Here is a 24442-nt window from a genome sequence, read left to right on the forward strand (position 1 = left end):
CTCTTTCCACGCTGGGTTTGCACCTACCTCGTTCTCCATGGAACACCCCGCTGGAAAGTCTGTGTGAGGAGGAATTTCTCTGGAGGAATTCTGGTTCCTCCCCCTCTGCCGATAGTTACTGTGCATTCTCCTCTGTTCACTTCTGAGCTTGTTGAAAAATATGGTCAGATGTTAGCCCTCCCTCTGAAAAAAACATGTGAATGAACAGGAAGACCAGAAACCACAGCTTCCTTCTGCAAACCCCACTGAAGCTGTTTACAGTTTTTTAAAAAAGTTTGAGGCAGGCAACACCCTAAAACTGCTGGCAAAATCCAAACAGGCTGCATGCACGAAAAGACATAAAGTAAACCCACACATCTTCATACTAAACCAGCACGTCTTCTACCTAAACCTCCACATCTCCTTACTGAACCAGCCCCTCTTCTAATTAAGCTTGCACATCTCCTTACTGAACCAGCACGTCTTCTAACTAAACCAGCACACCTCTTTACTGAACCCGCACATCTTCTAATTAAACCAACACGTCTTCTTACTAAACCAGCCCATCTTCTTACCAAGTCAGCAGATCTTCTTAGCAAACCAGCCCATCTTCTTATTGAACCAGCCCATCTTCTAATTAAATCAGCAGATCTTCTTACTAAACCAGCCCATCTTCTTACTAAACCAGTGCATCTTCTTACCAAACCAGCCCATCTTCTTACTAAACCAATGCATCTTCTTACTAAACCAGTGCACAGACTTATTAAACCAGTGCATCTTCTTACTAAACCAGCGCATCTTCTTACTAAACCAGTGCACAGACTTATTAAACCAGTGCATCTTCTTACTAAACCAGCCCATCCTCTTACTAAACCAGTGCATCTTCCTTACTACCTCTAGCACGCAGAGCCCACGGGTGGCCTCCCCACATTTCTAGTCAATACCGTGTAGTCAGTTGAAGGACATTATTTTGCAAGTCCGACCATTCTGCAAATCCAAACGACAAAGTTAAAAAGAGTAAGCAAGGAAGCTGAGAGCGCTGCTGGGGCTCCCCCTCCTGACGTGCGTTGTCACCTATGTGGTGGGACCCGCCGACCTGGCTGTTTCTGGCCGGCTGTTGCCTGCTTCAGGGCACTGTAGTCCAGGGGGCCTGTGCAGAGCACACCTTCTCCATGACCGTCAGCCTACAAAAGCCTCTACCTGCCTCCAGGACTCTTGCGTTTGAGATGCAACTTTGAAACTAAAGAGTATGTCCTTGAGCAAGCTCACTTTAACTCCTTCAGGGTCAAATCTGATCCTGAAAAGGAGCAGTTGGGTTTGTTGATGCTGAAGACCCTTACACTCTCTAGATGTTCCAGAAGGGCTGCAAATAGGAGCGGCTACTTAATTAACTGTTCTGGTTAATTAGGGTGATGATTTAGAGTGACCATGTTCACAGCTCAAAACATGACAGATATAATACAATTTTACTGACATTAGATTTATTAATATTAGATTAAAATTAGATTTGATTTGATCAAAGTGCTAATTTTCAACAGTTTTCTGCCCATAAAAATGGCTATTTCATATGGTTCAATTTAAACTGTAACAAAGTTTAGTATTTCCTGATTCTGAAAAGACTGGTTCAGAACAATAATTTCATGCCTCAGTTACCACTACACATGCCGCAGATGTAGAAAGCACAGTAAACCGGGTAAGGAGTACTGCACTAGATTTGTTTGAATAAACATCTGGTATTGACTGGACTATATCCCTTTATCTCTTTAGACACACAGGGCACCATGGGTACTGTCTGGACTCCGCTTTCTCCTTCTTTCTAAAAGCTGCCCCTGCAGAGCAGAATCAGGTAGCCCTGAGGGAAAGGGAACCAGGAGTCAGATTCAGAGACCTCAGGAGGTGGAGCAGCCCCCAGGACGGAACTTGCTGACTGTGGGGCCTGAGTCCACTGCCTTCTCCCCACGAGGTCCCCCTGCATGCGACACACAGCCCACCCTTCCAAAGTCCCAGAGCTGCCCCTCCCGGGGAAACACAGGAAACTAAAGGAAGCCCACCAGCTGCACATACAAGCCAACCTGTCCTGCTTTCACAGATACAGTGATCACCAGGGTCAGCATGGAAGAGAAAGGGCAGGGAGCACAGGGGGCAAAGGACAGACTGGATGGGGGCTTAAATTCTAGAGGGTTTAGAGGCATCTGAGGAGAACAGCATCCATAAACACAGCCGAGAGAGAGAGACAGAGACAGACACAGCAAACAAGAAAGGTATCTTAGAAATTACATACACGGTCGCTGAATAATAAAACGGGTGTAACTGAAAGCCCAATCAGTGACCCGGAATATGGTGGCACTGTTACAAATGAACGTTCCAATCATCTTGATGATCGACAGCACTAACTCTGAACCCCAATTAAGCAAAACGTGAGCCCCCCCCAAAAGAATTCCATTCCTATTAGGATTGAGTCACAAAAAAACTGTACTCAGTGATTATCATACTTTGAATTTCACCAATGAAAATGGGGAAATTTGTTTTCTCTCTTCTGATGTGATACCTACTTAAAAGCCTCAATGTTACCTCTTGGCCCATAAAGCCTAAAACATTTACTATCTGGTCCTTTACATGAAAAACTTGCCAACTCTATCATAGAACATAAAGCGAAAGATGAAAAATAAGAAAATATTGGGACTTCCCTGGTGGTGCAGTGGTTAAGAATCCGCCTGCCAATGCAGGGGACACGGGTTCCAGCCCTGATCCGGGAAGATCCCACATGCCGCGGAGCAACTAAGCCCGTGCGCCACGACTACTGAGCCTGCGCTCTAGAGCCCGCGAGCCACAGCTACTGAGCTCACGTGCCACAACTACTGAAGCCCACCGCCTAGAGCCCGTGCTCTGCAACAAGAGAAGCCACCGCAACAAGAAGCCCGTGCACTGCAACGAAAAGTAGCCCCTGCTTGCCACAACTAGACAAAGCCCACGTGCAGCAACAAAGACCCCATGCAGCCCAAAATAAATAAATTTATTAAAAAATAATAATAAAAATTAAAAAACAGCCACAGTAGCATTATTTTGCTTTAAAACTTGACAGGAATTTTTTTAAATCTTCAACTATCCAATTGGTGTTCAAATTTTTCACCAACAGACTCACATTTTTTTTTTAATAGTTTGTTCAAATCAAGATGCGAATCAGGTCCATCGATAGACTGCCCTGAGCCGACACAATTCTTAAGTCTCTTGATGCATCTGTTAAATAGCCAGGGCAGGTCGTCCTGTAGAATATCCCACTTTCTGGCTCCTGCAGGCTGTATCTCTGTCAGAACTTTGAAGATGCTTCTCAGCCCCTGTATTTCTTGTAGACCGGTGGTTGGATCATGAGGCTTTATTTCACTCAAGTGCGATGTTTTTTCAAGAACGCTTCCATCAGGGGGCACGTAATATTGGGCAGTGACCTGCCACTGATGGCTATGGCCTGGCCCCTTTGTCTCATAGTTGGATATTTTTCAACAGTCTGGTTCCACAATCCCTTCATCATTTATTAGTGGAAACATTTACATAAAGAGACCTTTTCCCTCCTCGACTACTTGGTCACCCTGAGGTACAGATCCTTCAGAAAAGTCAAGTTAAATGCATCATCCTTTCTCTTCAGCAATGCTGCTTCCTTGGAATCGCTGGAGCTAAACAATCCATTAGTCATCATCTTAGGGACGATCCAATTGTCCCGCCCCGGCCAGCGGCGGCCTCTTCGAAGTGGACCCTGGCAGCCGCTGAGGGCTCCTCAGACCTAGAAGTGGCCACTACTGCTTCTAGAGGAAAGTGCTGTTTCAGGCCCACTACCACTCACCGAGGGTGTTCACTGCGCCTGGGACTTGGCACCAGAGAGAGTGAGGAAATAAGCACCTTGTGTTTAAGAGAAAAACCTCATGAATTCACAGTATTTCCAACCCAAAGTAGGATTACAGGGTTATTGATCACATTCTTTGGTATTATCTGCACCCACCCACTCCCCCTATGGTGAAAGCCAGTGTGTAATGTTGTTAATGTAACTATAGTTCCACTTTATCCTAAAACATATGGAACAGTGGCAATAATACCAGTATTATTACTAATAAAATGATTACTGAAAACAATTCGCTGAAAGTTTTTTCGTTGCTTTTCTTGTCCTTGGTGTATGTCCCACTGTCGGCCTGCTGTCGAATTTCTATGATTTAATTACTTGAAATAACTCTTTTCTGTGGGGTTATGTCTTTTGTTTGTTTTTGCCATTTTTTACTAATACTTTGCTTTTGATTTTTTTAAGTAATTTTTTTTTTAATGTTTGGATTCAATTGTAATCCTTTAAGTCGTTACATGGTCCAAACTCACAAGGCCCATGCTGAGAGGTCAGCCCCTCCCCTCCAGATAATCATCGAAGATAGGGCTCCACGCTGCACCCTCCCACCCCGGCCCGCTGTGAGGCTGCAGCATGGTTTAGCGAGCCTGCACCCCAGGGGTGGAATGAGGCCAAAATGAACAGCCTGGTGCGCAAACTGCCTCGTGTTTTTGCCCATGTTTCCTTGGGGGAGGTTTCCGAAGTGGGATGCTGGGTCAGTCGCGGCCCCAGAGTTCAGCCAGACATAGCCCCTTATGCCCTGTCAGGAGCTATGCTGGCCGGTTCCTCATGCCTGACCAAGCAGGGATGTCTGCTGGCCTGAAAGGTGAGAACAGGTAGCTCAGTGTGCTCTTAATTTGCATTTCTCTTATTATGCAAGAGTCTGAGTTGCCTTTTCACACATTTAAAAGCCATTTGAGTTTCTTTTTCAGTGAACTGTCTGTTCCCATCTCTTGACTTGTTTTTTCCTCTCAGGTCCTCAGCCTTTGTTGTCTCTATTTTTAGAAGCACCTTAGATGTGGGATATTTGCTTTTTGTTTTATAAGTTGTAAATATTTTTTCTCGATTTGTTGTCTTTTTACTTTGCTTATGTTTATGTTATCAGATCTGGTCTTTCCCCTCCTTGCTCTGAATTTTGAATAATAGTTAAGAAAACTTTCCTCGGGAATTCCCTGGCGGTCCAGTGGTTAAAACTCCACGCTTTCACTGCTGAGGGCCCAGGTTTGATCCCCAGTCAGGAAACTAAGATCCCACGAGCCACGCGATACGGCCAAAAAAAAGTTTCCTCATCTCCCAGATCATTGAAGAATTCACCCATGTTTTTGCCTAGTACCTCTATGGCTTAATTATTTTTGCTTTCATTTAAATCTCTGAACCACCTGTTGTTCACCCTTGTGTACACTAGGAAGGATGAATCTGATTTCATCCTTTTCCACACGTTTGTCCAGTTACCCCAATATCACCCATTACTCAGTTGTCCCCACTGCTATGAAACACCATTTTACTGGGCACTCAAGTTTCCCCATGGAGGGGGGTCTGTTTCTGTATTTTCTCCTCTGTTCCTGCAGCTTATCCCAGGACAACCCCACAGCTTCAATCGGGGGCGAGACAGCACAACCCAATCTGGGGTTGTTCCCTCATTTTTCTTCTTCAGAGATTGTTCTTGCTTGTGCGTAACAAAAAATGAGCTTTAAGTCAAGTGGTCTCATTCCATTAACAAGCACCATGGTATTGTTATTGGGATCATGTTAAAAATTAATTCAGGGAGAGTAGACACAGTCACGATGCCACTATCACACCCGAACACAGGTGTCTTCCACTTCTTCAAGTCCATGTCTGTGTGTTTCAGGAGATTTTCTTATAGAGATTTTGGATGTTTCTGTTCATTTTAACCCTGAAGTATGTACTTGTAATCGTAAACAGATCTTCTATTATACGCTGGCGTTCCAACAGGACGAAGGGAAAAGCCAAGGTGGCTGGAGGGGCTATAGAGCAACAGGACGGGAGGAGACAGCAACGGATACAAGAGCCCAGCCTGGGGTGCGGGAACTGGGGGGCTGGGGTACGTGGGGAGGAGGGCGAGGACCCCCAGGCCCCACATATTCCTGTGTTGTTGACTTGAACACTGACTGTGGTTTCTGCATTTGAGCTGCACTAGCTGTTTTCATCGGCCCGTGTAACTGGGAGAGAAGCTACGAGGCACTGATGGGAGGGCCTGGAGGCTGGTGTAGGTGACCCTGCATGGCAAGCCTTGACAAATGCACGGCAAGAGCTGCTGGCACCCCTAAAGGGGCCAAGACGCACTACTGAACCCACGTCTGGGCCCGAGGTTCCACCCAGTCAGCGTAATAGAAGCCACTGGTGCACGGAGCCCTCAAACAGCAGGGCCGCTGTCCCCATGCCACCTGGCATGGCAACCGGGCCTGAATGTGTTGCTGCCACTGATGGCTCCCGATGTGCCACCTCAGACACCACCAGTGCCCTCTGAAAGAACGCTGTGCCCTCTGGCAAGAAAACAAGTCAGTCTGCCTACACCTGGCAAAGTGAACAGCTGACCTTTACTGCCTGAACTCTCCATCGGCTGCCCGGCTGGCACGTGCCGAGTGACGGTGGGACTTCATTCTTGTGGGAGTCATAGCAGACTGATGGCTCCCAGAGAGAACCACCTGCGAGGGTTACGTGCCACCTGCCCACCTCTGTCTAAAGGGGCAGGTCATGAGGAGAGCAAAGTCCAAGGCCTGGCTTCCCCGGGTCACCTGTGGGCCATCTGGACAGCATCACGGACAGCATGTCACACTCTGACCCCACAGCCACTAACAGAGAGGATGCCAATCCCTGATGGCCCCTTGGGATACAGAAGGCGCTTCTCCCGTAAGGACAGGAGCACCCGAGGTGGGAATGGGATGAGGGGGAGGAACGCTCACCGAAGGCAAAACGATGACAGCTCGACCACAATTCGAACAAGTTCTCTCCCAACTGCATTCTCATAAGGTGAGACCCGCCCCAGAAACACCCAACAGAAAGAACAGCTCCACTTAAAGGTAAAACCCATGCACTTCCATAAACAGGAGGCTGCACGTGGTCTGGCCCCAGAGGAAGCAAGGTCCACTACCTTACCCACACTGCTGACTCAGGTAGAGCCTCGCCCACCAGACCGGACCCAGGTCACGGATGGTAAAGCCTGCCTCACTTCTGAGGTGCATGACCCATGGAAGGCTGCAGCTGCCTGCATGACCGATCATGAGTGTCCCACAGTCCAACGCACTGGACACACTGACCAAGGGCCAAACATCCAGGTTCCCTGCTGCAGGACAGATATGACAACCTATCCACGTGTCGAATCTTCATGGAGCCCGTGTAAGCACCCACAAAGGAAGCGCTGCCATGGGCAAAGTCAACGAGCATCTCTACTAGAGCCTGACCCCCTGGTGATGGGCGACCAGAAGAGACTAGTGCAGCCAAGAGGACGGCCTTTGGAAACCTGTCCGCATCCCTGGTGAGCACGTCATCAGGAATGTGATGGAAGCAACACAGGAGATGCGTACACGGACGCCGAGCACCTGCTGAGCGTAAGGGATGGGCAGTGCACATGCAACTCCGCCTCCATAGAGGCCACCACCTCAGCGCTAATTCTGCTAAGGAATTAGGGGGAATTCCTGGGCCAGTTTTGCAATTTTTCTTAAGTTTGAAATTATTTCAAAATAAAAAGATTCTTAAAAACACACATCTGGGCTTCTCTGGTGGCGCAGTGGTTGAGAGTCCGCCTGACAATGCAGGGGACACGGGTTCGTGCCCCGGTCCGGGAAGATCCCACATGCCGCGGAGCAGCTGGGCCCGTGAGTCGTGGCCGCTGAGCCTGCGCATCCGGAGCCTGTGCTCCGCAACAGGAGAGGCCACAAGAGTGAGAGGCCCATGTACCGCAAAACAAAAACAAAAACAAAAAACCACACATCAAAATAATAAACATTTTACAAGGGTACACAAACCAAAGGACCTGCATCAAACAGGTAAGGATGGTTGCCAATGAAGGAGGGGCATGAAAGAGGAGTGAGGACTGGGGAATCAAAGAAAATGGATAAGTGAATAAACAAAACCAACAGAAAGCACCAGGATTTCCCTGGTGGCGCAGTGGTTAAGAATCCGCCTGCCAATGCAGGGGACACGGGTTCGAGCCCTGGTCCGGGAAGATCCCACATGCCGCAGAGCAACTAAGCCTGTGCGCCACAACTACTGAGCCCACATGCCACAACTACTGAAGCCTGCATGCCTAGAGCCCATGCTCCGCGACAAGAGAAGCCACGACAATGAGAAGCCTGCGCACTGCAACGAAGAGTAGCCCCCACTCACCACAACTAGAGAAAGCCCCGCAGCAACAAAGACCCAATGCAGCCAAAAATTAATTAATTATTTTTTTTAAAAAACCAACTTTTAAGTGCACTTTGGAAAATAAAATCCAAAATTATTAGCAAATGCCATTTTCATCTACTAGCTTGGCAAATATTCAACAGCTTGGAAATATGCCATGTGGGCAAAGATATTAAAAAACAAGCACTCTCATCATAAACTGCTGTTAAGAATAAAAACTAGGAACTTCCCTAGTGGTCCAGTGTCTAAGACTCCGCCACACTCCCAATGCAGGGGGCCTGGAGATCCCGCATGCCACAACTAAGACCCCGAGTAGCCAAATAAACAAATATATATTTTTTTTAAATGGAAGAAGAAAAACTGGAACAATCACTATGGGGAACAATGTGTCAATATCTATAAAATTACAAATGTACGTATGCTTTCCTGATAATTGCATTTTCAGGAATTAATCCTATAAATACATTTACACACATGTGAAAGGTTGGTAGAAAGCTAATATCTGCATTTTTTTGTTAGAGCAAAATGACAACCTAAAAGTCCATAAACAGGCTACTGTTTAAATGAATTATATTAATCCACAGGAGAAAATGCCATTCAGCTCTAAAAAAGAATAAAGAATCTACATACCCATAATGAAAGAGCTCCAGAAAATATTGTCAAGAAAAAATAACACCAAAGAGGTTCCTATTTGCAAAAGAGAGGAGTAGATTGTATCAGAATAAGTTTCTCACAAATCAGGGTTATGCACTCTAGGATCTAGAAGTGATAACACCCCAGTAGCAATAAGCACATCTACTGACCAGATCTTGGTTTCTAAATATCATTTCCACCGAGAGCAACCAGTGCTCCTTGGACAAATGTCAAGCTCAGGGCTGGACAAGAAAGTATCAGATGAACCTGGAGCATCTTGTGGCAAACGTAAGCAAGAACTCAGAGAGTACTGGGGGGCTTCCCTGGGCACAGCGGTTAAGAATCCGCCTGCCAGTGCAGGGGACACGGGTTCGAGACCTGGTCTGGGAAGATCCCACATGCCGCGGAGCAACTACGCCCATGCACCACAACTACTGAGCCTGCACTCTGGAGCCCGCGAGCCACAACTACTGAGCCCACGTGCCACAACTACTGAGCCTGTGCTCTAGAGCCCGCAAGCCACAACTACTGAGCCCACGTGCCACAACTACTGAGCCTGCGCTCTAGAGCCCGCAAGCCACAACTACTGAGCCCACGTGCCACAACTACTGAGCCTGTGCTCTAGAGCCCGCAAGCCACAACTACTGAGCCCACATGCCACAACTACTGAGCCTGCACTCTAGAGCCCACGAGCCACAACTACTGAGTCCATGTGCCACAACTACTGAGCCTGCGCTCTAGAGCCCGTGAGCCACAACTACTGAGCCCACGTGCTACAACTACTGAGCCTGCGCTCTAGAGTCCGTGAGCCACAACTACTGAAGCCCGCAAGCCTAGAGCCCGTGCTCCGCAACAAGAGAAGCCACCGCAGTGAGAAGCCCGCGCACTGGAACGAAGAGCAGCCCCCACTCAACGCAACTAGAGAAAGCCCGCACGCAGCAACAAAGACCCAACGCAGCCGAAAATAAATTTAAAAAATAAATAAATTTATCAAAAAATAAATACACGAAGCCAAAATGAACTGAACTACAGGGAGAAACAAGCAAACCTAAAACAGTAACTGGAGACTTTAACACCCCCCTTCTCAATAACTGACAGAATTAGCATACAAAAATTCAGTAGGAAACAGTTTGGCAGTGTTTTACAAAGTTAAATATATAGTTCCTATATAACTGGGCAATTCCATTAGTAGTTATTGTCCAAAAGAAATAATAACATATGTCCACACAATGGGTCATTCACAGATGTTCACAGCAGCTTTTCATTATAATACAAAACTAAAAAGAACCCTAATGTCCGACAAAAGGTGACGGAGAAACAAACTGTGGTATATACATACCACAGACTACTACTCAGCAATAACATACACACAACATTGTGGATGAATCTCAAAAACATTATGCTGAGTAGAGGTTCTTGCACACAAGTATATTGTATGAATCCATCTGTATCAAGTTCTAGAGCAGATAAAACTAATTCAGACAGTACTAATGTACACTGGAAATTAATCCAAACAGCAATAATCTATAGTGGAAATACAGAACAATGGTTGCCTGGGAAAGGGACTTCCTAAGAGGTAGGAAGGGAACTTTCTGATCGAGGATTATGGTCTATTTCTCGGCAGGGGTTTGGGTTACACAGGTGTATGCTTTTGCCAAAATTTAGCTGATGTACATTTAAGATGTGTCCATTTCACCATAAATTTTACAGAGAAAGAAAACTGTAAACAAATACTGAACTCTAGTTAATGATACGCATGCTGAAGTGTTTAGATCAAAGTGAACTGATGTCTGCAATTTACTTTGAAATGCATCAGAAAAATAAAATGGGTCGATGGACAGGTAGAAGGATGAAGAGATGGGCAGACATGAGATAAAACAAATATACCAAATGTTAATGGTAGAATCTAGGCAGTGGGTATATGGGTATTTGCCATAAAATTCTTCCAACTTTGGTGTATTCAAAACTTTTCATAATAAAATGCTTGGGGCGTGGGGGGCGGAGGAAGCAGACTGTGGCTGTAGACTCCTCTTCCGAGAAGTGGCGCTGAAGATGCACACGTTTTATGTGGAGGCTTAGAACACAGCCTAAAATAGGTCTGACATTGGATGTACCTGCCTTCATCTACTATGCATATTTCAGAACATAAAATGTAAGAGCTATTTAGTGCAACACCTCTCCCGGAAGTAATAAAACACTTAGACACAGTCAGACCCAAAGCGTTTCCTGACATTGACAAGTAGGATAACATACCTGACACGTAGGTCTGTCCAAGGCCTTAAACTAATAAAACTGTATCCCCACCATGTAAACGGCAAGGGGAAAATGGAATATTCTAAACCACACCTGACTGTAGAGTTAATGGTAACGACACACAGGAAGCATATTAGAGATCTGGGGAAAAAACTGCATGTCGTTTCAAACTATAGAATGAATAATAAAGATTCAAATAAATAAAAGTTTCTTCTTCTCAGAGTCACAAGTAACAACACAGGTGAGCCAGCATCTCCCACACCTGGTAACACAACAGGGTCAGACTGACCATTTTTCTCACTTTCCGAATTCAACTATTCTTTCCGCCTCCTGGGTTACGAGATACACACTGCAGTTCACCATCCTAAGCCTTGAACAAAAGCCCAAATTCCAACTTCCTACTGCACTCATTAAAGAGGATTTCTTTTCATGGCACTGAACACATGTAATGCCTGTGATCAAATGCCCTGATTCTTAACGCAATCCAGCAGAAAACTGCTACTGTTCAGGCACACTTCGGAGGAAAACCTGTAACATTTTTGGCACCAGCACACAGCTAAGAAGAAATGTCCTTTTTATTTCTACTAAATCGACAAATCCAAATCTAAACTCTGTCGCAACTGCATAACCATTAATACTGAGTGTCACATTTGAAGAACGGCCACTGGCCTTGGACTGAGGGACAAGAAAGAGCAAACGGAGCAGTGAAAGTGCCCACAAAGAACACAGGGCAGGACAATGGCACGGAGGCTGGGCAAATGTGGCTCAGCCCAATCCCCTGCTACAGACCCTAGGTCACATGACCACAGTGAGTGTGCGGTTTGCGGCCCACACAGAGCACATGCAGGTGGTCCCGTCACTCTGAGTTGCTCGTCCACGTCTAAGGTGACAGTGGAGACCAGGTCCTCAGAACCTCCAGGCTAGAATGAGACCAGGTCCCACCAAACCAGTCCTAGCAGAGGACTGACTGCACTAGACTCTTGTCACATCAGCATGATGTCTAGGGTATGCTTCAAAATAACCCACTTAGTCTGCCTGAACAAAGCACCACAGACCCAGCAGCTTCAACAACAGTTATTTATTGTCTCGCAGTCCCGGAGGCTGGGTGTCCGAGACCAAGGGGTCGGCAGGGCTGGTTTCTCCCGAGGCCGCTTCCTCAGTTTGGAAACAGCCATCTTCTCCCTGATCTCCACAACATCCCTCTACTGGATGCACATCCCCGGTGTCTCTGTGTCCAAATTTCCTCTTCTTATAAGGACATCAGTCATATGGGATTAGGGCCCACCCTAGTGACCTCACTTACCCTTTTTTTAAAAAAATTAATTAATTTATTTATTTTTGGCTGTGTTGGGTCTTCGTTGCTGCACGCAGGCTTTCTCTAGTTGCAGCGAGCGGGGGGGCTACTCTTTGTCCCAGTGCACAGGCTTCTCATTGCAGTGGCTTCTCTTGTTGCGGAGCACGGGCTCTAGGCGCACGGGCTTCAGTAGTTGTGACACGCGGGCTCAGCAGCTGTGGCATGCGGGCTCAGTAGTTGTGGCTCGCAGGCTCAGTAGTTGTGGTGCACGGGCTTAGTTGCTCCACGGCATGTGAGATCTTCCCAGGCCAGGGCTCGAACCCGTGTCCCTTGCACTGGCAGGCAGATTCTTAACCACTGCGCCACCAGGGAAGCCCAACCTCACTTATCCTTAATCACCTCTTTAAACGCGCTATCTCCAAAGGCAGACGCATTCTGAGGTGCTGGGGGGGGTCAGGGCTTCAACAATATGAGTTGGGGGCTCAGGGCATAGTTTAGCCCAGAACACCTGGGGAGCAGGAGTGGATGAGGAAAAAGTGTACCTGAAACAACCTGCTCATGCATTGATGATATCTGACATTGTGGCATTTGAATCTGCATTAGAAGATTTTCTCTACACTTGTACTTGATGTCTTCATAACAAAAAGGTTTCCTTATTCACTCTTATCAAATCACACTTCCTAATATCCATCCTCATCTGTCCTCTGAGCTCCGCTTCAAGCTCTGTGGCCACAGACCTCATCTGTCTCCCCAGCATCTGCACCTGGCGCACAGTGACAATGAACAATTCTTAAAGCAATGAATGAAAACCTCCAATGGCTTCAGCTGCACCCGGGACCAAAACCAACCCTACACACAAACACCCTGGGCTCCAAGCCCTCCCAGCACTTCAGGGCCTCAGTCCCCACCTTGCCTGCTTCTGTACATCACATGCATGGTCTCCCGGGTGGAATTAGCTGATGCCTGCCTGTCTCGCCTGATATGAGGGCACTGGCCCTCTCTCATTCTCTAACATGGTGTGAGCAGCTTACTCTCCAAATAAAATGAGATGGCCTCAGCCCTTCTCACTGTACTGAGCATGTGCTAGGCACCCAAATAAATAGGATGATTTCACACCAATCAGCTAAATCTACAGTACTTAACTGCATCACACCACAGAGTGGTGATGAGGATGGAGCAGGTGGGTTATTATTGCTGACAGAAATGAAGAAATAAAAGACTAACAGTAACTGCAGTGACCAAACCTACTGGGTACAGAAGGCACTTGTCCTTGACCTCATAAGGCAGAACACTGACAGCCCTTCCCATTCCAGAAGAGCCCCCTATTGCAGTACTATTGGTCATAAAAATGTCTTCCTCTCAAACGATGCTCAGAGCAGAAATAGAAAAGTACTAGAAGATTCTGATGTGCTTTCTGAACCTAAATTATCATGATCAGTGGGTTATCAATCTGACTGAAGAAGACCAGGGAATTTACAGTTCCTAATGCAGAAAATTAATAAATACATGATACTATGTAAACGGTAATTCTCCAAACCAGAAGAGGAATGAGCCTCATGTTGCCAGTTATTCTGGACTCATCTACTGACGGCCTGACGTCTGGTCTCCACCAGATACCTCCTGCAGTGGTCTTCCGGCCTCCTCACCCCCGGGTGCAACACTGCCATCGAAGAATCACTGTGACAACTATCCGAGAGGAAATAAAAAAAGGTGGAGAGGCCCGAATTCACTTTGTTAACCCATATTATGGCTGTGACACCTACAGAAGCAGTACAGTTATAAAAGCAATTTAGTAGGTCATGACCAGCAGTTTAAAAAAAAACCAAAAAAAAAGAACAGAATAAAAAAAATCAGAGTGCCCTGCTTGTAGTAATAATTATTTCTTTAAACTTTCATTTCAGCTATACAAATACTTACACATATGCACACATACCTGTAGAGAAGGTATGGCTGCCTGAGGGCTGGTCTAGCTCAAACTCCCACTTCCTCACAGACACTAGCTAAGGGATGATTTGGCAAGTACGTGGGCAGATAACTGGGGACCCATAACCTAGAGGAATATTTTTCTCCCCACTTTTCTTATGGAAACTTCAAAAATTCACAAAAGTAAGCAGAATAACGAATAATGAATAACCACTGCCAAAACATTCAGCTGTCTCCCCTCTTTTTTTCTAGTCTGAGTAAAGCAAATCTCCGAAATCATATTGTTTCACCTATAAATACCCCAGCGTATATGTCTATCAGATCAGAACTTGACAAAACATTACAAATATTACACCCAACAAAATTAATAATAATGCCTCATTATCATTTACACCAAGTCCTACATTTCTAGGGTACTTTATAACCTTTGTTTTTTTTCATTTAAAGAATACAAATAAAACAGACCAATGTAAAACTATTTAACTTTGTTCAGGCTGAAATCATGGCTACCTGTGGTGCGACCCATGCCCCGACAGCAGCAGAAGCAGCAGAAACCGGGACCTGAACAAGGTTGAGGGCCAAGGGTGACTTCCCACAACTGTGTCTTCCCAAAGGCTGTGATCCGCATCTGAGTCAAGTGTTTTTATAAAAATGCACATAATCCAACTCAAGTGTACACCTAAGCTTCCTACAAAAAGGAATTACATCCTAACAGAAGAGTATCAAAATGCATGGAACTTGGGTCTGCTCTGCAAGGAGGAAGCCTCATTCTCCGAACCCGCAAGCAGGAATGGTGGCCTGAAAGGTACCAGTCACCCTGGGGACGTTCAGGCAGGACAGTGACCTCCATGGTCATTCCTACTCCCCAGGTCCCACGCCTCTGGCAGCTAGTGGACTTCTCTGTCCACACGTCCATATCCCAGACCTCCCCATCTTCTCATCAGCTCCTCCCACACCCCATCACCCAGCACCTTCCACGGGACATTACTGGCTCCAGTCACCATCATCGTGTGTGCCAAGGTAGCCTGAGTAAGGACAGGGCTGTACCTGTGCACTTTATATGAAATCCACTCTGGTCTACTGGTTCTCTGGCAGCTCGATGAGTCCTGTCCTGAGGAAACAGGCCACGTTAGAACAAGCCTGAATAACTGCTTGACAGAACACCAAGACAAGCATCTGAAGACCTGAAGAGCCTATCAATCCACATTTTTAAAGGCTTAAATCTGCACTTTTGGAGGAAGCTAACTTGGAAAGAGAATTTAAATGTCCAAATGGTACTTTCATAAAACTATTAAGTCATTACTCGCTGCTTCTGCTTGAATCTGTAAGTTTTAAAATCGATAGCTCTAGTTAATTTACGATAATGAGAACCACTTAAGCATCAAATTGACTGAGTTGGAGGTGACCTCACATTGAATGGGGGAGCAGAGCAGGAAGGTTCTACTGGCTTGTGATTGGCTGAGAGCAAGAGGTAAAGTGTGCTAAGTCGTGGCCTGGATAGAAATCTATGCCCCAGAGCTCTCTGTCTAGCCTGCCTGTAGGAAAATGAGATACGGCAGTGGCAGAGTACACAGAAAACACTAACCTCCTGGCTTCGGCAACTGTGTAATAACCGGTTATCTCCTCTAACAGAGACAATGAAATGTATTCGTCTTCTCTATGCCTGAATCTTTCCATTGCCCCCACTATAAAATTCTTGAGATTGACTGATTCTATTCCAAAAGCTCAGGAATATCTTACCACTTCTCTGTCTCTCTCAATATGCTGAATGTTCAAATGTTTCTTCCAGAGCTGGTTGAAAGTTCTGGGAAAAGTTCATTCTCATCCTTCCCCATCAGATAGGCTAGTACCCACATGAAGAGAATAACTCTCCTTGTCAGGCACCATTTGGACTGATTGTGGAAGATACCGTGTGGCCAGGATTGGTCCTCTGCTAGGACTGAGCCAGCTTATCCACAGAATGCTGGCAGCCATGAGCACTGGTGACAGGCCTCCTCCTATAAGGGCCCTGGCCCACCTGCCTACCTTGACAGGAAAGGATGCAACTGACTACATTTCTTGTGAAGGCATCTACCAGCTTTGGTAGAAACACTAAATAAACTCAGCTTTCCCCCTTTTTGGTGGGCAGCATCCCTCTGTGGTCTAATGCTTGCAGGCTGAATCACTTTCTTGGGCTGTTTTCCAGACTTAAACCATCTTTGTAGGTAACTGCAACTGATACTGCACTTAAATTACACATGTGTATTAATAACCTAACAAAACAATGAATGAAGAAAGTGAGAGGAGAAGCACTGCACAATTCCCCGAAGACCACCTGGCTACACTTCATTTCAAATACCTTTTTAAAATGGGACACCTTGTGATGAGTAATCGCCAACTGAAGGACACAGCTGGCTCTGAAGAGCAGAAGATCAGAGGATTTATCAAGGTCTGTTTTAAACTTGCACATAAAAGTGCACACACATTTATTAAAACGAAAATAACAGGTAAGACACTTCGATTATAAAGCCTGTATTTGAAAAAGATACATTTCATTGAAATCCATTTTACATTTTAATGATAGCTTATCTCACATGGTTATTTGTCTCCTTAAAATGTTGAGTTTCTTTATCAATTACTCTAGCTTGTAATTAAAGCCACATTTTAAAAATTACAAAGACTAAGGAGCCTCTTGAACTGTGTCCTAAATCCAACTGCCAAACGTAACGTCACTGAAATCACTCAGCTGGTATTAGGTAGAGCAAAACTCAACCCGCGCCGGCCGGACCGGACCGTGAACGGGCTGTACCATGAAGAAGTTTTTGCTTTTACTTGGTACCCCAATACTGAAGTCAACTAAGCAGCAAATGTTTCTACATTAACCTTACACCCCATTTTCTCAAGATGCTAACCCTGGAAAACTTTCTGGCCCATAATGGGGTCCAGCTCCTCTGCAGCCCCTGGTCACTGACCCACGGGCAAGGCCATGTGCAGAGCCTGGGTTTGGGGGAGAGTCACTGACCGGAAGGGGCGGAAAGGCGTGGCTCCTTCCTCCCCCGCGCGCCCGGCCGGCAAAGGACCACCTAACCCCATTGTCCAGGGGCTCGCCTCTTACTCCATCGCGCGGAGACCGACTCCCGCGACCCCGTCCCGGGCCTGACCGTGCGCCGTCCACCCGGGGTCCCCGGCCTGCCCGCCACGCTCACCTCCAACAGTGTGCGCCCCCGGGCCTCCCCACGCCGGACTTCCAACCTGGGGCCTCCCCACGCCGGACTCCCCACCTCGGAACTTCCCTTGCCGGGCCTCCCTACGCCGGACTCCCGCCCGGGACCTCTCCACGCTGGAGTCCCACCAGACTCCTGTCCCGCACCTCCCCACGCCTAGCCTCCCCACGCCGAACCTCCCAAATCAGAACTCCCCTCCACGGACATCCCCAAGCCAGACTTTCCCACGCCCCGCGCTGGCAGACCGACGGGCGGCCCCGAGGGACCCTCCCGTGTTCCCCTCGCCCCCCGAACCCCAGCCCCTCCGCCTTCCGCCTGCCTCGGTCTGGGGTCCAGCCCGCCCCCCACCCGGCCTTCGGGAGGACGCGCCCCGCATGCTCACCTTCTTGCCCTTCTTGCCTTCTTCCTCCATATCGCCGCGAGCGGCCCCCGCGGCCCGGCCCGCCCCGGGAGCCCCGCGCCGCCCGCTGCCGCTACATGCTCGCCCGGGCCCCGCGGCTGCTGCCGCTCCTGCGCCGCTTGCCTGGCCGCAGTCTCCCCCCGCGGCCGCCAGGGGCCGTCCGCGCCCTGCACCCCGCACCCCGCACCCCGCACTTCCGGGCCGAGGGCGCGGCCCCGCCCCCGCGAGCACGCCCCTCCCCGCGTGCGCACGCCCCTTCGGCCCACACGCCCCGCCCCCAACCCTTGTGAGCGGCCGAGAACGCGCCTGCCCTCCCCACCCCTTCAGGGCCGCGGGAGCGCGCCTATCGCGCCCCTATCCCGCCGCACTTCCTTCAGGGAGGGCGCGAGCGCGACTGCCCCGCCTTCAGCCCACCCTCCCGGCCCCTCAGGGCCAAGGGAGCTGCTCCAGCTTTTCAATTCTGCCGCCATCTTTACGGCAGCCACCTTCCCAGCCTGCCTGGCGCTCAGGGAGAGGGAGCTCAGGCCAACAGGAAGCAGAGAACGGGGCGGTGGGAGGGGTGGAACCTGTGGGGAAGGGGAGGACGGGAAGAGGGTGGGGTGTGGGGCTGTAGGAGAGGGGCCTGTGGAAGGGGAAGGCGGGGCTGACAAAAGGGGCGGGGCCGCGGGTGGGCGTGGCCGGCGAGAATAGAAGGGCGTGGCCTGCGGGAAACCGAAGGCGGGGCCTCCTGGAGGAGCCGGGCCTTGGGGAAGGGGCGTAAGACCCACTCCCTTTTCTTTTCTCGTTTTGCCTTCCGTTCCTGCGGCCACAGTGAAGCTTTTTTCTAAGTCTTCGTCTGTTCCAATGTCAGATTTCCTTAGGCAAACCCGTCAGGAAAGTTTAAATACAACAGCGAGCCCGTCCGGACCCTATCAGAATAAAAGGTGGAACCTTAACAGTCACTTAGAAATAACTGCCACCTTTTACGGATGAGGTCCCAATGGGTTGGTTTGCCCAAAAGCACACTGCAAACTGGAGTCTGCAGCAGCAGTCCCACTATTTTGCCACTAGACTAAGCTGGCAGTAAGAACCTCGCAGCACAGCTAGAATGTAAACTGACACCAAACCAGTATTTGTCTCAATTGATTTTTTTTTTAAGAGTACTGTCTCCTGTGCCAGTGGTCAATATATTGTCTCTCAGCTCCACATTCACTCTCATTTCTCTTCGCGGCATGGAGCTGGGCCTTTTGAGCATTCCTGCTTTGCCAGGTGGCCCAGTGTGAAGCTTTGCCAGGAGAAACTGCTGGGAGGCAGTGCAGGAGGAAGGGGCTTTGCCACCTGGTTCCGGTGAGCTTTCTTGGCAGGCACCTGCAGAAAGAGGCCTCTGAAGCGCCTACCTCCCTGCATCAAGGGTAGCTTCTCCAGCTCTGGGTTCTGCGAAGCACCTGGCTCTGCAGTGCGGGGCTGCCAGCAGTACCCAGTACCCAGCAGCTGGCATATTCCTCCAGCACCCACGCTGGGAAGTTTTATATCCGAGTGGTCATCAAGACACCTCCATCAACAGTTTTCCAGAGGGTGGACTTCAGCCAGTTCTGCCAGCACTTCTCTGCCATTCGGTGAGCTGAAGCTATTCTCTCTCCAACAAAGTCTGGCCCTCAGCCCTGGGAGGAGGGGGAGGGGGTCTTCCCTAGACAGCCCTCAGAACAGTAGCTGCTCCTTATACCTACTGTTTGTTTTTATTTTATTTATTTATTTATTTAGGCTACATCGGGCCTTCATTGCTGCACGTGGGCTTTCCCTAGTTGCGGTGCTTGGGCTTCTCATTGCGGTGGCTTCTCTTATTGCGGAGCATGGGCTCTAGGCACACGGGCTTCAGTAGTTGTGGTGTGCGGGCTTAGTTGCTCCACGGCATGTGGGACCTCCCCGGACCAGGGATCGAACCCGTGTCCCCTGAATTGGCAGGCGGATTCTTAACCACTGCACCACCAGGGAAGTCCCGTCCTACATTTTAAATCAATTCTGACAATATCTACCTGGAGAGAGCAAAACATCTCAGGGCTCAGTCCCATAAGACTGCCCTGCCCCCCACTTCAGATAACAATTGAAAGTCCAGGTTGTTACCTGTGCTTCTGACCAGCTATAAATTGGAGGTTCCCAGGACCCCCTCCTTGGGTGCAATTAATATGCTAGAATGAATCACAGAACTCAGGAAAACACTTTACTTACCAGTTTATTATAAAAGGATATGATAAAGATACAGATAAACATACAAATAAAAGAGATGCTTAAGGGTTTCCCTGGTGGCACAGTGGTTGAGAGTCCGCCTGACGATGCAGGGGACGCGGGTTCGTGCCCCGGTCCGGGAAGATCCCACATGCCGCGGAGCGGCTGGGCCCGTGAGCCATGGCCGCTGGGCCTGCGCGTCCGGAGCCTGTGCTCCGCAAAGGGAGAGGCCACAACAGTGAGAGGCCCGCGTACCGCAAAAAAAAAAAGATGCTTAGGGTAAGGTATATGGGAAGGAGTATAGCTGTCTTCTGAACACACCATTCTCCCAGCCACCCCCCACGTGATCGGCAACCTAGAAGATCTCCGAACCCCATACTACTGGAATTTTATGGAGACTTCATCATATAGGCATGATCAATTATTAACTCTATTTTGTCTCTGAAGGATGGGGAGGTGGGGCTGAAAATTTCAAGCTCCTAATCATGGTCTTTCTGTTGACCAGCTCCCATCCAGTAACCATCCAGGAGCCCACCCAGAGTTGCCTCATTAGAACAAAGACATTCCTATCACCCAGGAAATTTCAAGCGATGTGGGAGCTCTGCGCTAGGAACCGGGGGTAGAGACTAATATATGTATTCCCTATTTTTTCACAACCTGATCCCAGGCTGACCCTCCTCAGGCTGCTCCTACCCATTAGAACGCCTTTGCCTCATTTCCACACACACAAGTCCAGGCTTCAAGTAAAATTTTGCCTACTAATAATCAGATGGTGATAATTTTGGAAATGAAGGAGGACCAACTAAATGAGAACAGGCAAAGGCTATTTGTTCGGAGCTGGCTATAGTGAAGGAGTCAGCCACCATCACGTGCATCTGGCAGAGACCCAAAGGCAGGCAGAGGAGTGGCAGAGCTTCCTAGTGAAAAAGTCGGGGGTGTGGCCTGGGGAGGCTGGAGGTGGGCTACCTAGAAGTGGGGTATCCATGCGATTGATTGGAGGACTGTGTAGGGCTTTCTCTGGTTGGTCCTAATTTAGAAGTGGGAACAAAAATTAGGGAAGCTGTAAATTATTGACCAAGTTCTGGCCATTTGGCTTGCTTGGAGGTTATCATTTGCTTTCCTGGATTGTCACTAGAGATAGCAGTCTGACTCCCCCCAGGTCTGACTTAACAACAGCCAGCTTCCGGGGCTGGCTACTGTAGAGAAGGGGTGGGTTCCCTGGGCTGGTTGCTGCGCTTTGTGGGTCAGAATGCTATTTTTATAAACGGTCGGACCATTGTCTGTGTAGTCAGTCTCTCGTAACAGACATAAGGCTAGCTGCAGTGTTAATTGAGAACAACATTTCTGCCAAGGTCACACCTCGACTGTAAAGTGTCCCAACAACCTTCTTCTTTTTCGTGATTACTGCTTTCTTACCACTTACTTCCCTAGCCTGCTCTGTGGCCCCATCCCGTGAACAAAAATGACTGGGACCCAGTTATTGAACTGCCTGCACTTCATGAAAGCCGCAGTCTAGAGCTGATCCTCACTTCCCCTCTCCTCTCCTCAGAATTATTCAGGGCAATCCCAAACCTTACAAAACCCCTTTTCTACTCTTGTAACGAGAGGCAGCCCAGAATTCCCTGGGATTCTCCCTTGTTGCAAGAGATTAATAAAACAAACTTCGTTGGACACCTGGTTTGTCCCTGGTGGACTTACCTGTTAGATTTTATCACCCAGCTCAAGTATCACCTCTTCCACTAAATCTTTGGATGAAATTTTTTCCTCCCCCGCTCCCAAAGCACTTTATTCATATGTCTCTGATGTTAACCATGTTAGGACATTCCTGTACTAGATCGTTAAGTTCCTGTAAAGATAGGGACTGTGTGGGATTCCTCGTTGTATCTGAGAGTTCTAATGAAAGGAATGATGTGCACCAGGCCAGACTAAGATGGAAAGGCACTGACATCACCTGGAGACACCTTTGTACAGATGCTTCCTAGCTAGAGTTTTCGAAAAATCCCTGAACAACTGAAAATTTACCCTCAGTTGACCTGTTCAAAGACAGTTTCCTGGACTCACATCTTTACGAGATTCCAGCTCTTTATTTTTTTTAAGTGAATCTTTTCACTGTTTCCAAGGCTGACTGCAGCTTTTTCCTTTTTGTCCCTCTCACTCAAGAACTAAATAGCTAGCAAATAACTACCTAGATGTCTCTGAGTTGTTCTTCGACATATGCCATGCAATACTTCATACCATGCTGTGCATGTGACAAATCCAGTATTGACTTAATTAGTGAAGAAAAGAATTTCTTTAGAGTTGATTCAAGTGAATTCTCAATGCATTTATAATATCCAGTTTCCAGGCCTGTAAATGATAAAGGACCAAACCAATGCTAAATCCTAATGACCCCTTGGAAGTAGAGCCACCCTGTGTGCCTCCGGTGAAAGAAACCTTGTAAGCCCTACTTTGATACCTCCTTGCTTATTACCTTCTGTTTTTTTAAAATTTATTTATGGCTGCGTTGGGTCTTTGTTGCTGCGCACAGGCTTTCTCTAGTTGCAGCGATCAGGGGCTCCTCTTCATTGTGGTGCATGGGCTTCTCATTGCGGTGGCTTCTCTTGTTGCGGAGCTTTAGCTGCACGGGCTTCAGTAGTTGTGGCACATGGGCTCAGTAGTTGTGGCTTGCAGGCTCTAGAGCGCAGGCTCAGTAGTTGCGGTGCACAGGCTTAGTTGCTCCGTAGCATGTGGGATCTTCCTGGACCAGGGATCGAACTCGTGTCCCCTCTATTGGCAGGCGGATTCTCAACCGCTGAGCCACTGGGGAAGCTCCTATTGCTTTCTGTGTATTCTTTCAGAGCCAAATCTCTGATTTTCTTTCCAGGCATACATCCCACTTGGCTTAGAAGAATAATGGAGTTACTCTTTGGAGATGTGGTTTTAGAAAAAGTTCTTTTCAATATTCTGATAAGTACTTAAGAAATTGCTGACAGGTCTGTCTCTCTTTGTGCCAGTCTCATGCAGCCTCCTAGTATAAGGCAATTAAGCTTTGATTATGTGGTTTTTAATGTTTTGGCATCCTTTTTTATTACTTGGATAAAAGTTTCCATGGAACATCTTCCCCTTTCTAGTGAATTTTGTTGGTTATCATCTCAGAAAAAAAGCTGTCCTCTTTTAGTCCTTGGCAAGCCCACCTTTTTTGGTCACACATAGACACCCACACTGTCACCCATGTTCTGACCCTCCATAACCAGTTACCTTCCTGGTTCTCTCGATTACATAATGGCAGAGTGACAGAATGGACAGAGCAGTGATCTGAGATAAAACAAGCCCTAGCCGTCTATGAGACCTTGAGCAAGCCACTTAACCTCTTTGGGTGAATGTTAGTCTCCATGTGAGCAATCTGTTCCCACCCTATCTGTCTCATGACATTTAACAAAATAATGGGATTTGTATACTATAAACTGCTTGAATGTATTTACTAGGTGCTATACATAAAATATGAGTTTCAAGTATTACTCAGCTTTTGTTTACAGAACCAAGTTCTTGCTTTCGTAGCCTTATATTCAAGACCTTTGAATATGTAGTTCTTATCCATTGCTCGTCATGGAGAAGACTCTACAATCCTGTTAATGCTTAGCTGTATTTCCAACAAGCCACGCCCTTTCCAGTCTAAGTACCTTCCAATGCGCTTTCCTCTGCCTGCGTGGAAGAAATATATTTAAACCCCAAATTTCCTCGCAACCCAGAGAACCTCTCCACAAAGACAGAATGTGATGCACATCACAGTTAAAAGGGACGCAAACACTGAAAGAAACCCCACTCTTCCGTATAGTTAAGGGCAATTTGGAGTCAGGTGACAAGTGGGCCCTTAGCCTCGCAGGACACTGGGAGATCAGAGTTTCTCCCCCTTGACAATAACATTTCAGAAAGAGTGTTCCCAGGCCCTTGAGAAACAATCCTGAGTCGTGAGACTAGCCGTGGGCATATTTAGCCATTAGGGATTGACATTCCTTTGAAAAGGGCAGAGAATTCAATTCTAAAAGCAAAGGGGGTGTCTTCCCCTATTCTGAACAGGGACCAAGCGTCCAGCTTCTCACTTGTGCGACCTTCCGCCTGCACCAGCCTGCCGCGCCCAGCTCCCCGCTGGCTGCCGTCCTCCTGTTCCTTTACGAGGCCCGCTTCCCCGCCTTCCTGGGTCCGCCAGTTCCTCCCGGGGGTAACAGGCACGCGGCGCGCCCCGCCTCCACCGGTTTACTAGACTTCCGCTCTCGGCCTCACAAGGGACTACCGAGGGGCGCAGCTAACGCGCACCCAGCCTCGCCCTGGCGCCCCTCGTGACGTCATCT

General features: G+C 48.0%; 1 protein-coding gene and 1 long non-coding RNA gene across 18 annotated transcripts in view; both read right to left on the minus strand.

Annotated features, from left to right (window-relative positions):
- Positions 1-18102, minus strand: part of CCM2 (CCM2 scaffold protein) — a 59051-nt gene extending 40949 nt beyond the window's left edge. For 8 of the 17 annotated variants that reach the window (XM_033862818.1, XM_033862824.1, XM_033862822.2 and 5 more), the window contains exon 1: positions 28-142. In XM_033862818.1, the coding sequence (XP_033718709.1) occupies positions 28-126 (99 nt within the window). In that variant the 5' untranslated portion in view covers positions 127-142. Of the gene's footprint in view, positions 1-27; positions 184-14003; positions 14073-15356; positions 15421-16647; positions 16706-17894 lie in introns of those variants that run through there. The other 9 variants (XM_073809506.1, XM_073809504.1, XM_073809501.1 and 6 more) reach the window with 9 other exon arrangements.
- Positions 18103-20103: 2001 nt separating this feature from the next.
- Positions 20104-24312, minus strand: LOC141279501 (uncharacterized). Its single transcript, XR_012333839.1, has 2 exons — positions 24194-24312; positions 20104-23795 (listed from the first exon to the last, which is right to left on the minus strand). It is a non-coding gene; the product is annotated as an uncharacterized lncRNA (long non-coding RNA).
- Between the last annotated feature and the right edge of the window lie 130 nt (positions 24313-24442).

This window comes from Tursiops truncatus, chromosome 9 (assembly GCF_011762595.2).
Source record: "Tursiops truncatus isolate mTurTru1 chromosome 9, mTurTru1.mat.Y, whole genome shotgun sequence".
Lineage (NCBI taxonomy): Eukaryota > Metazoa > Chordata > Mammalia > Artiodactyla > Delphinidae > Tursiops > Tursiops truncatus.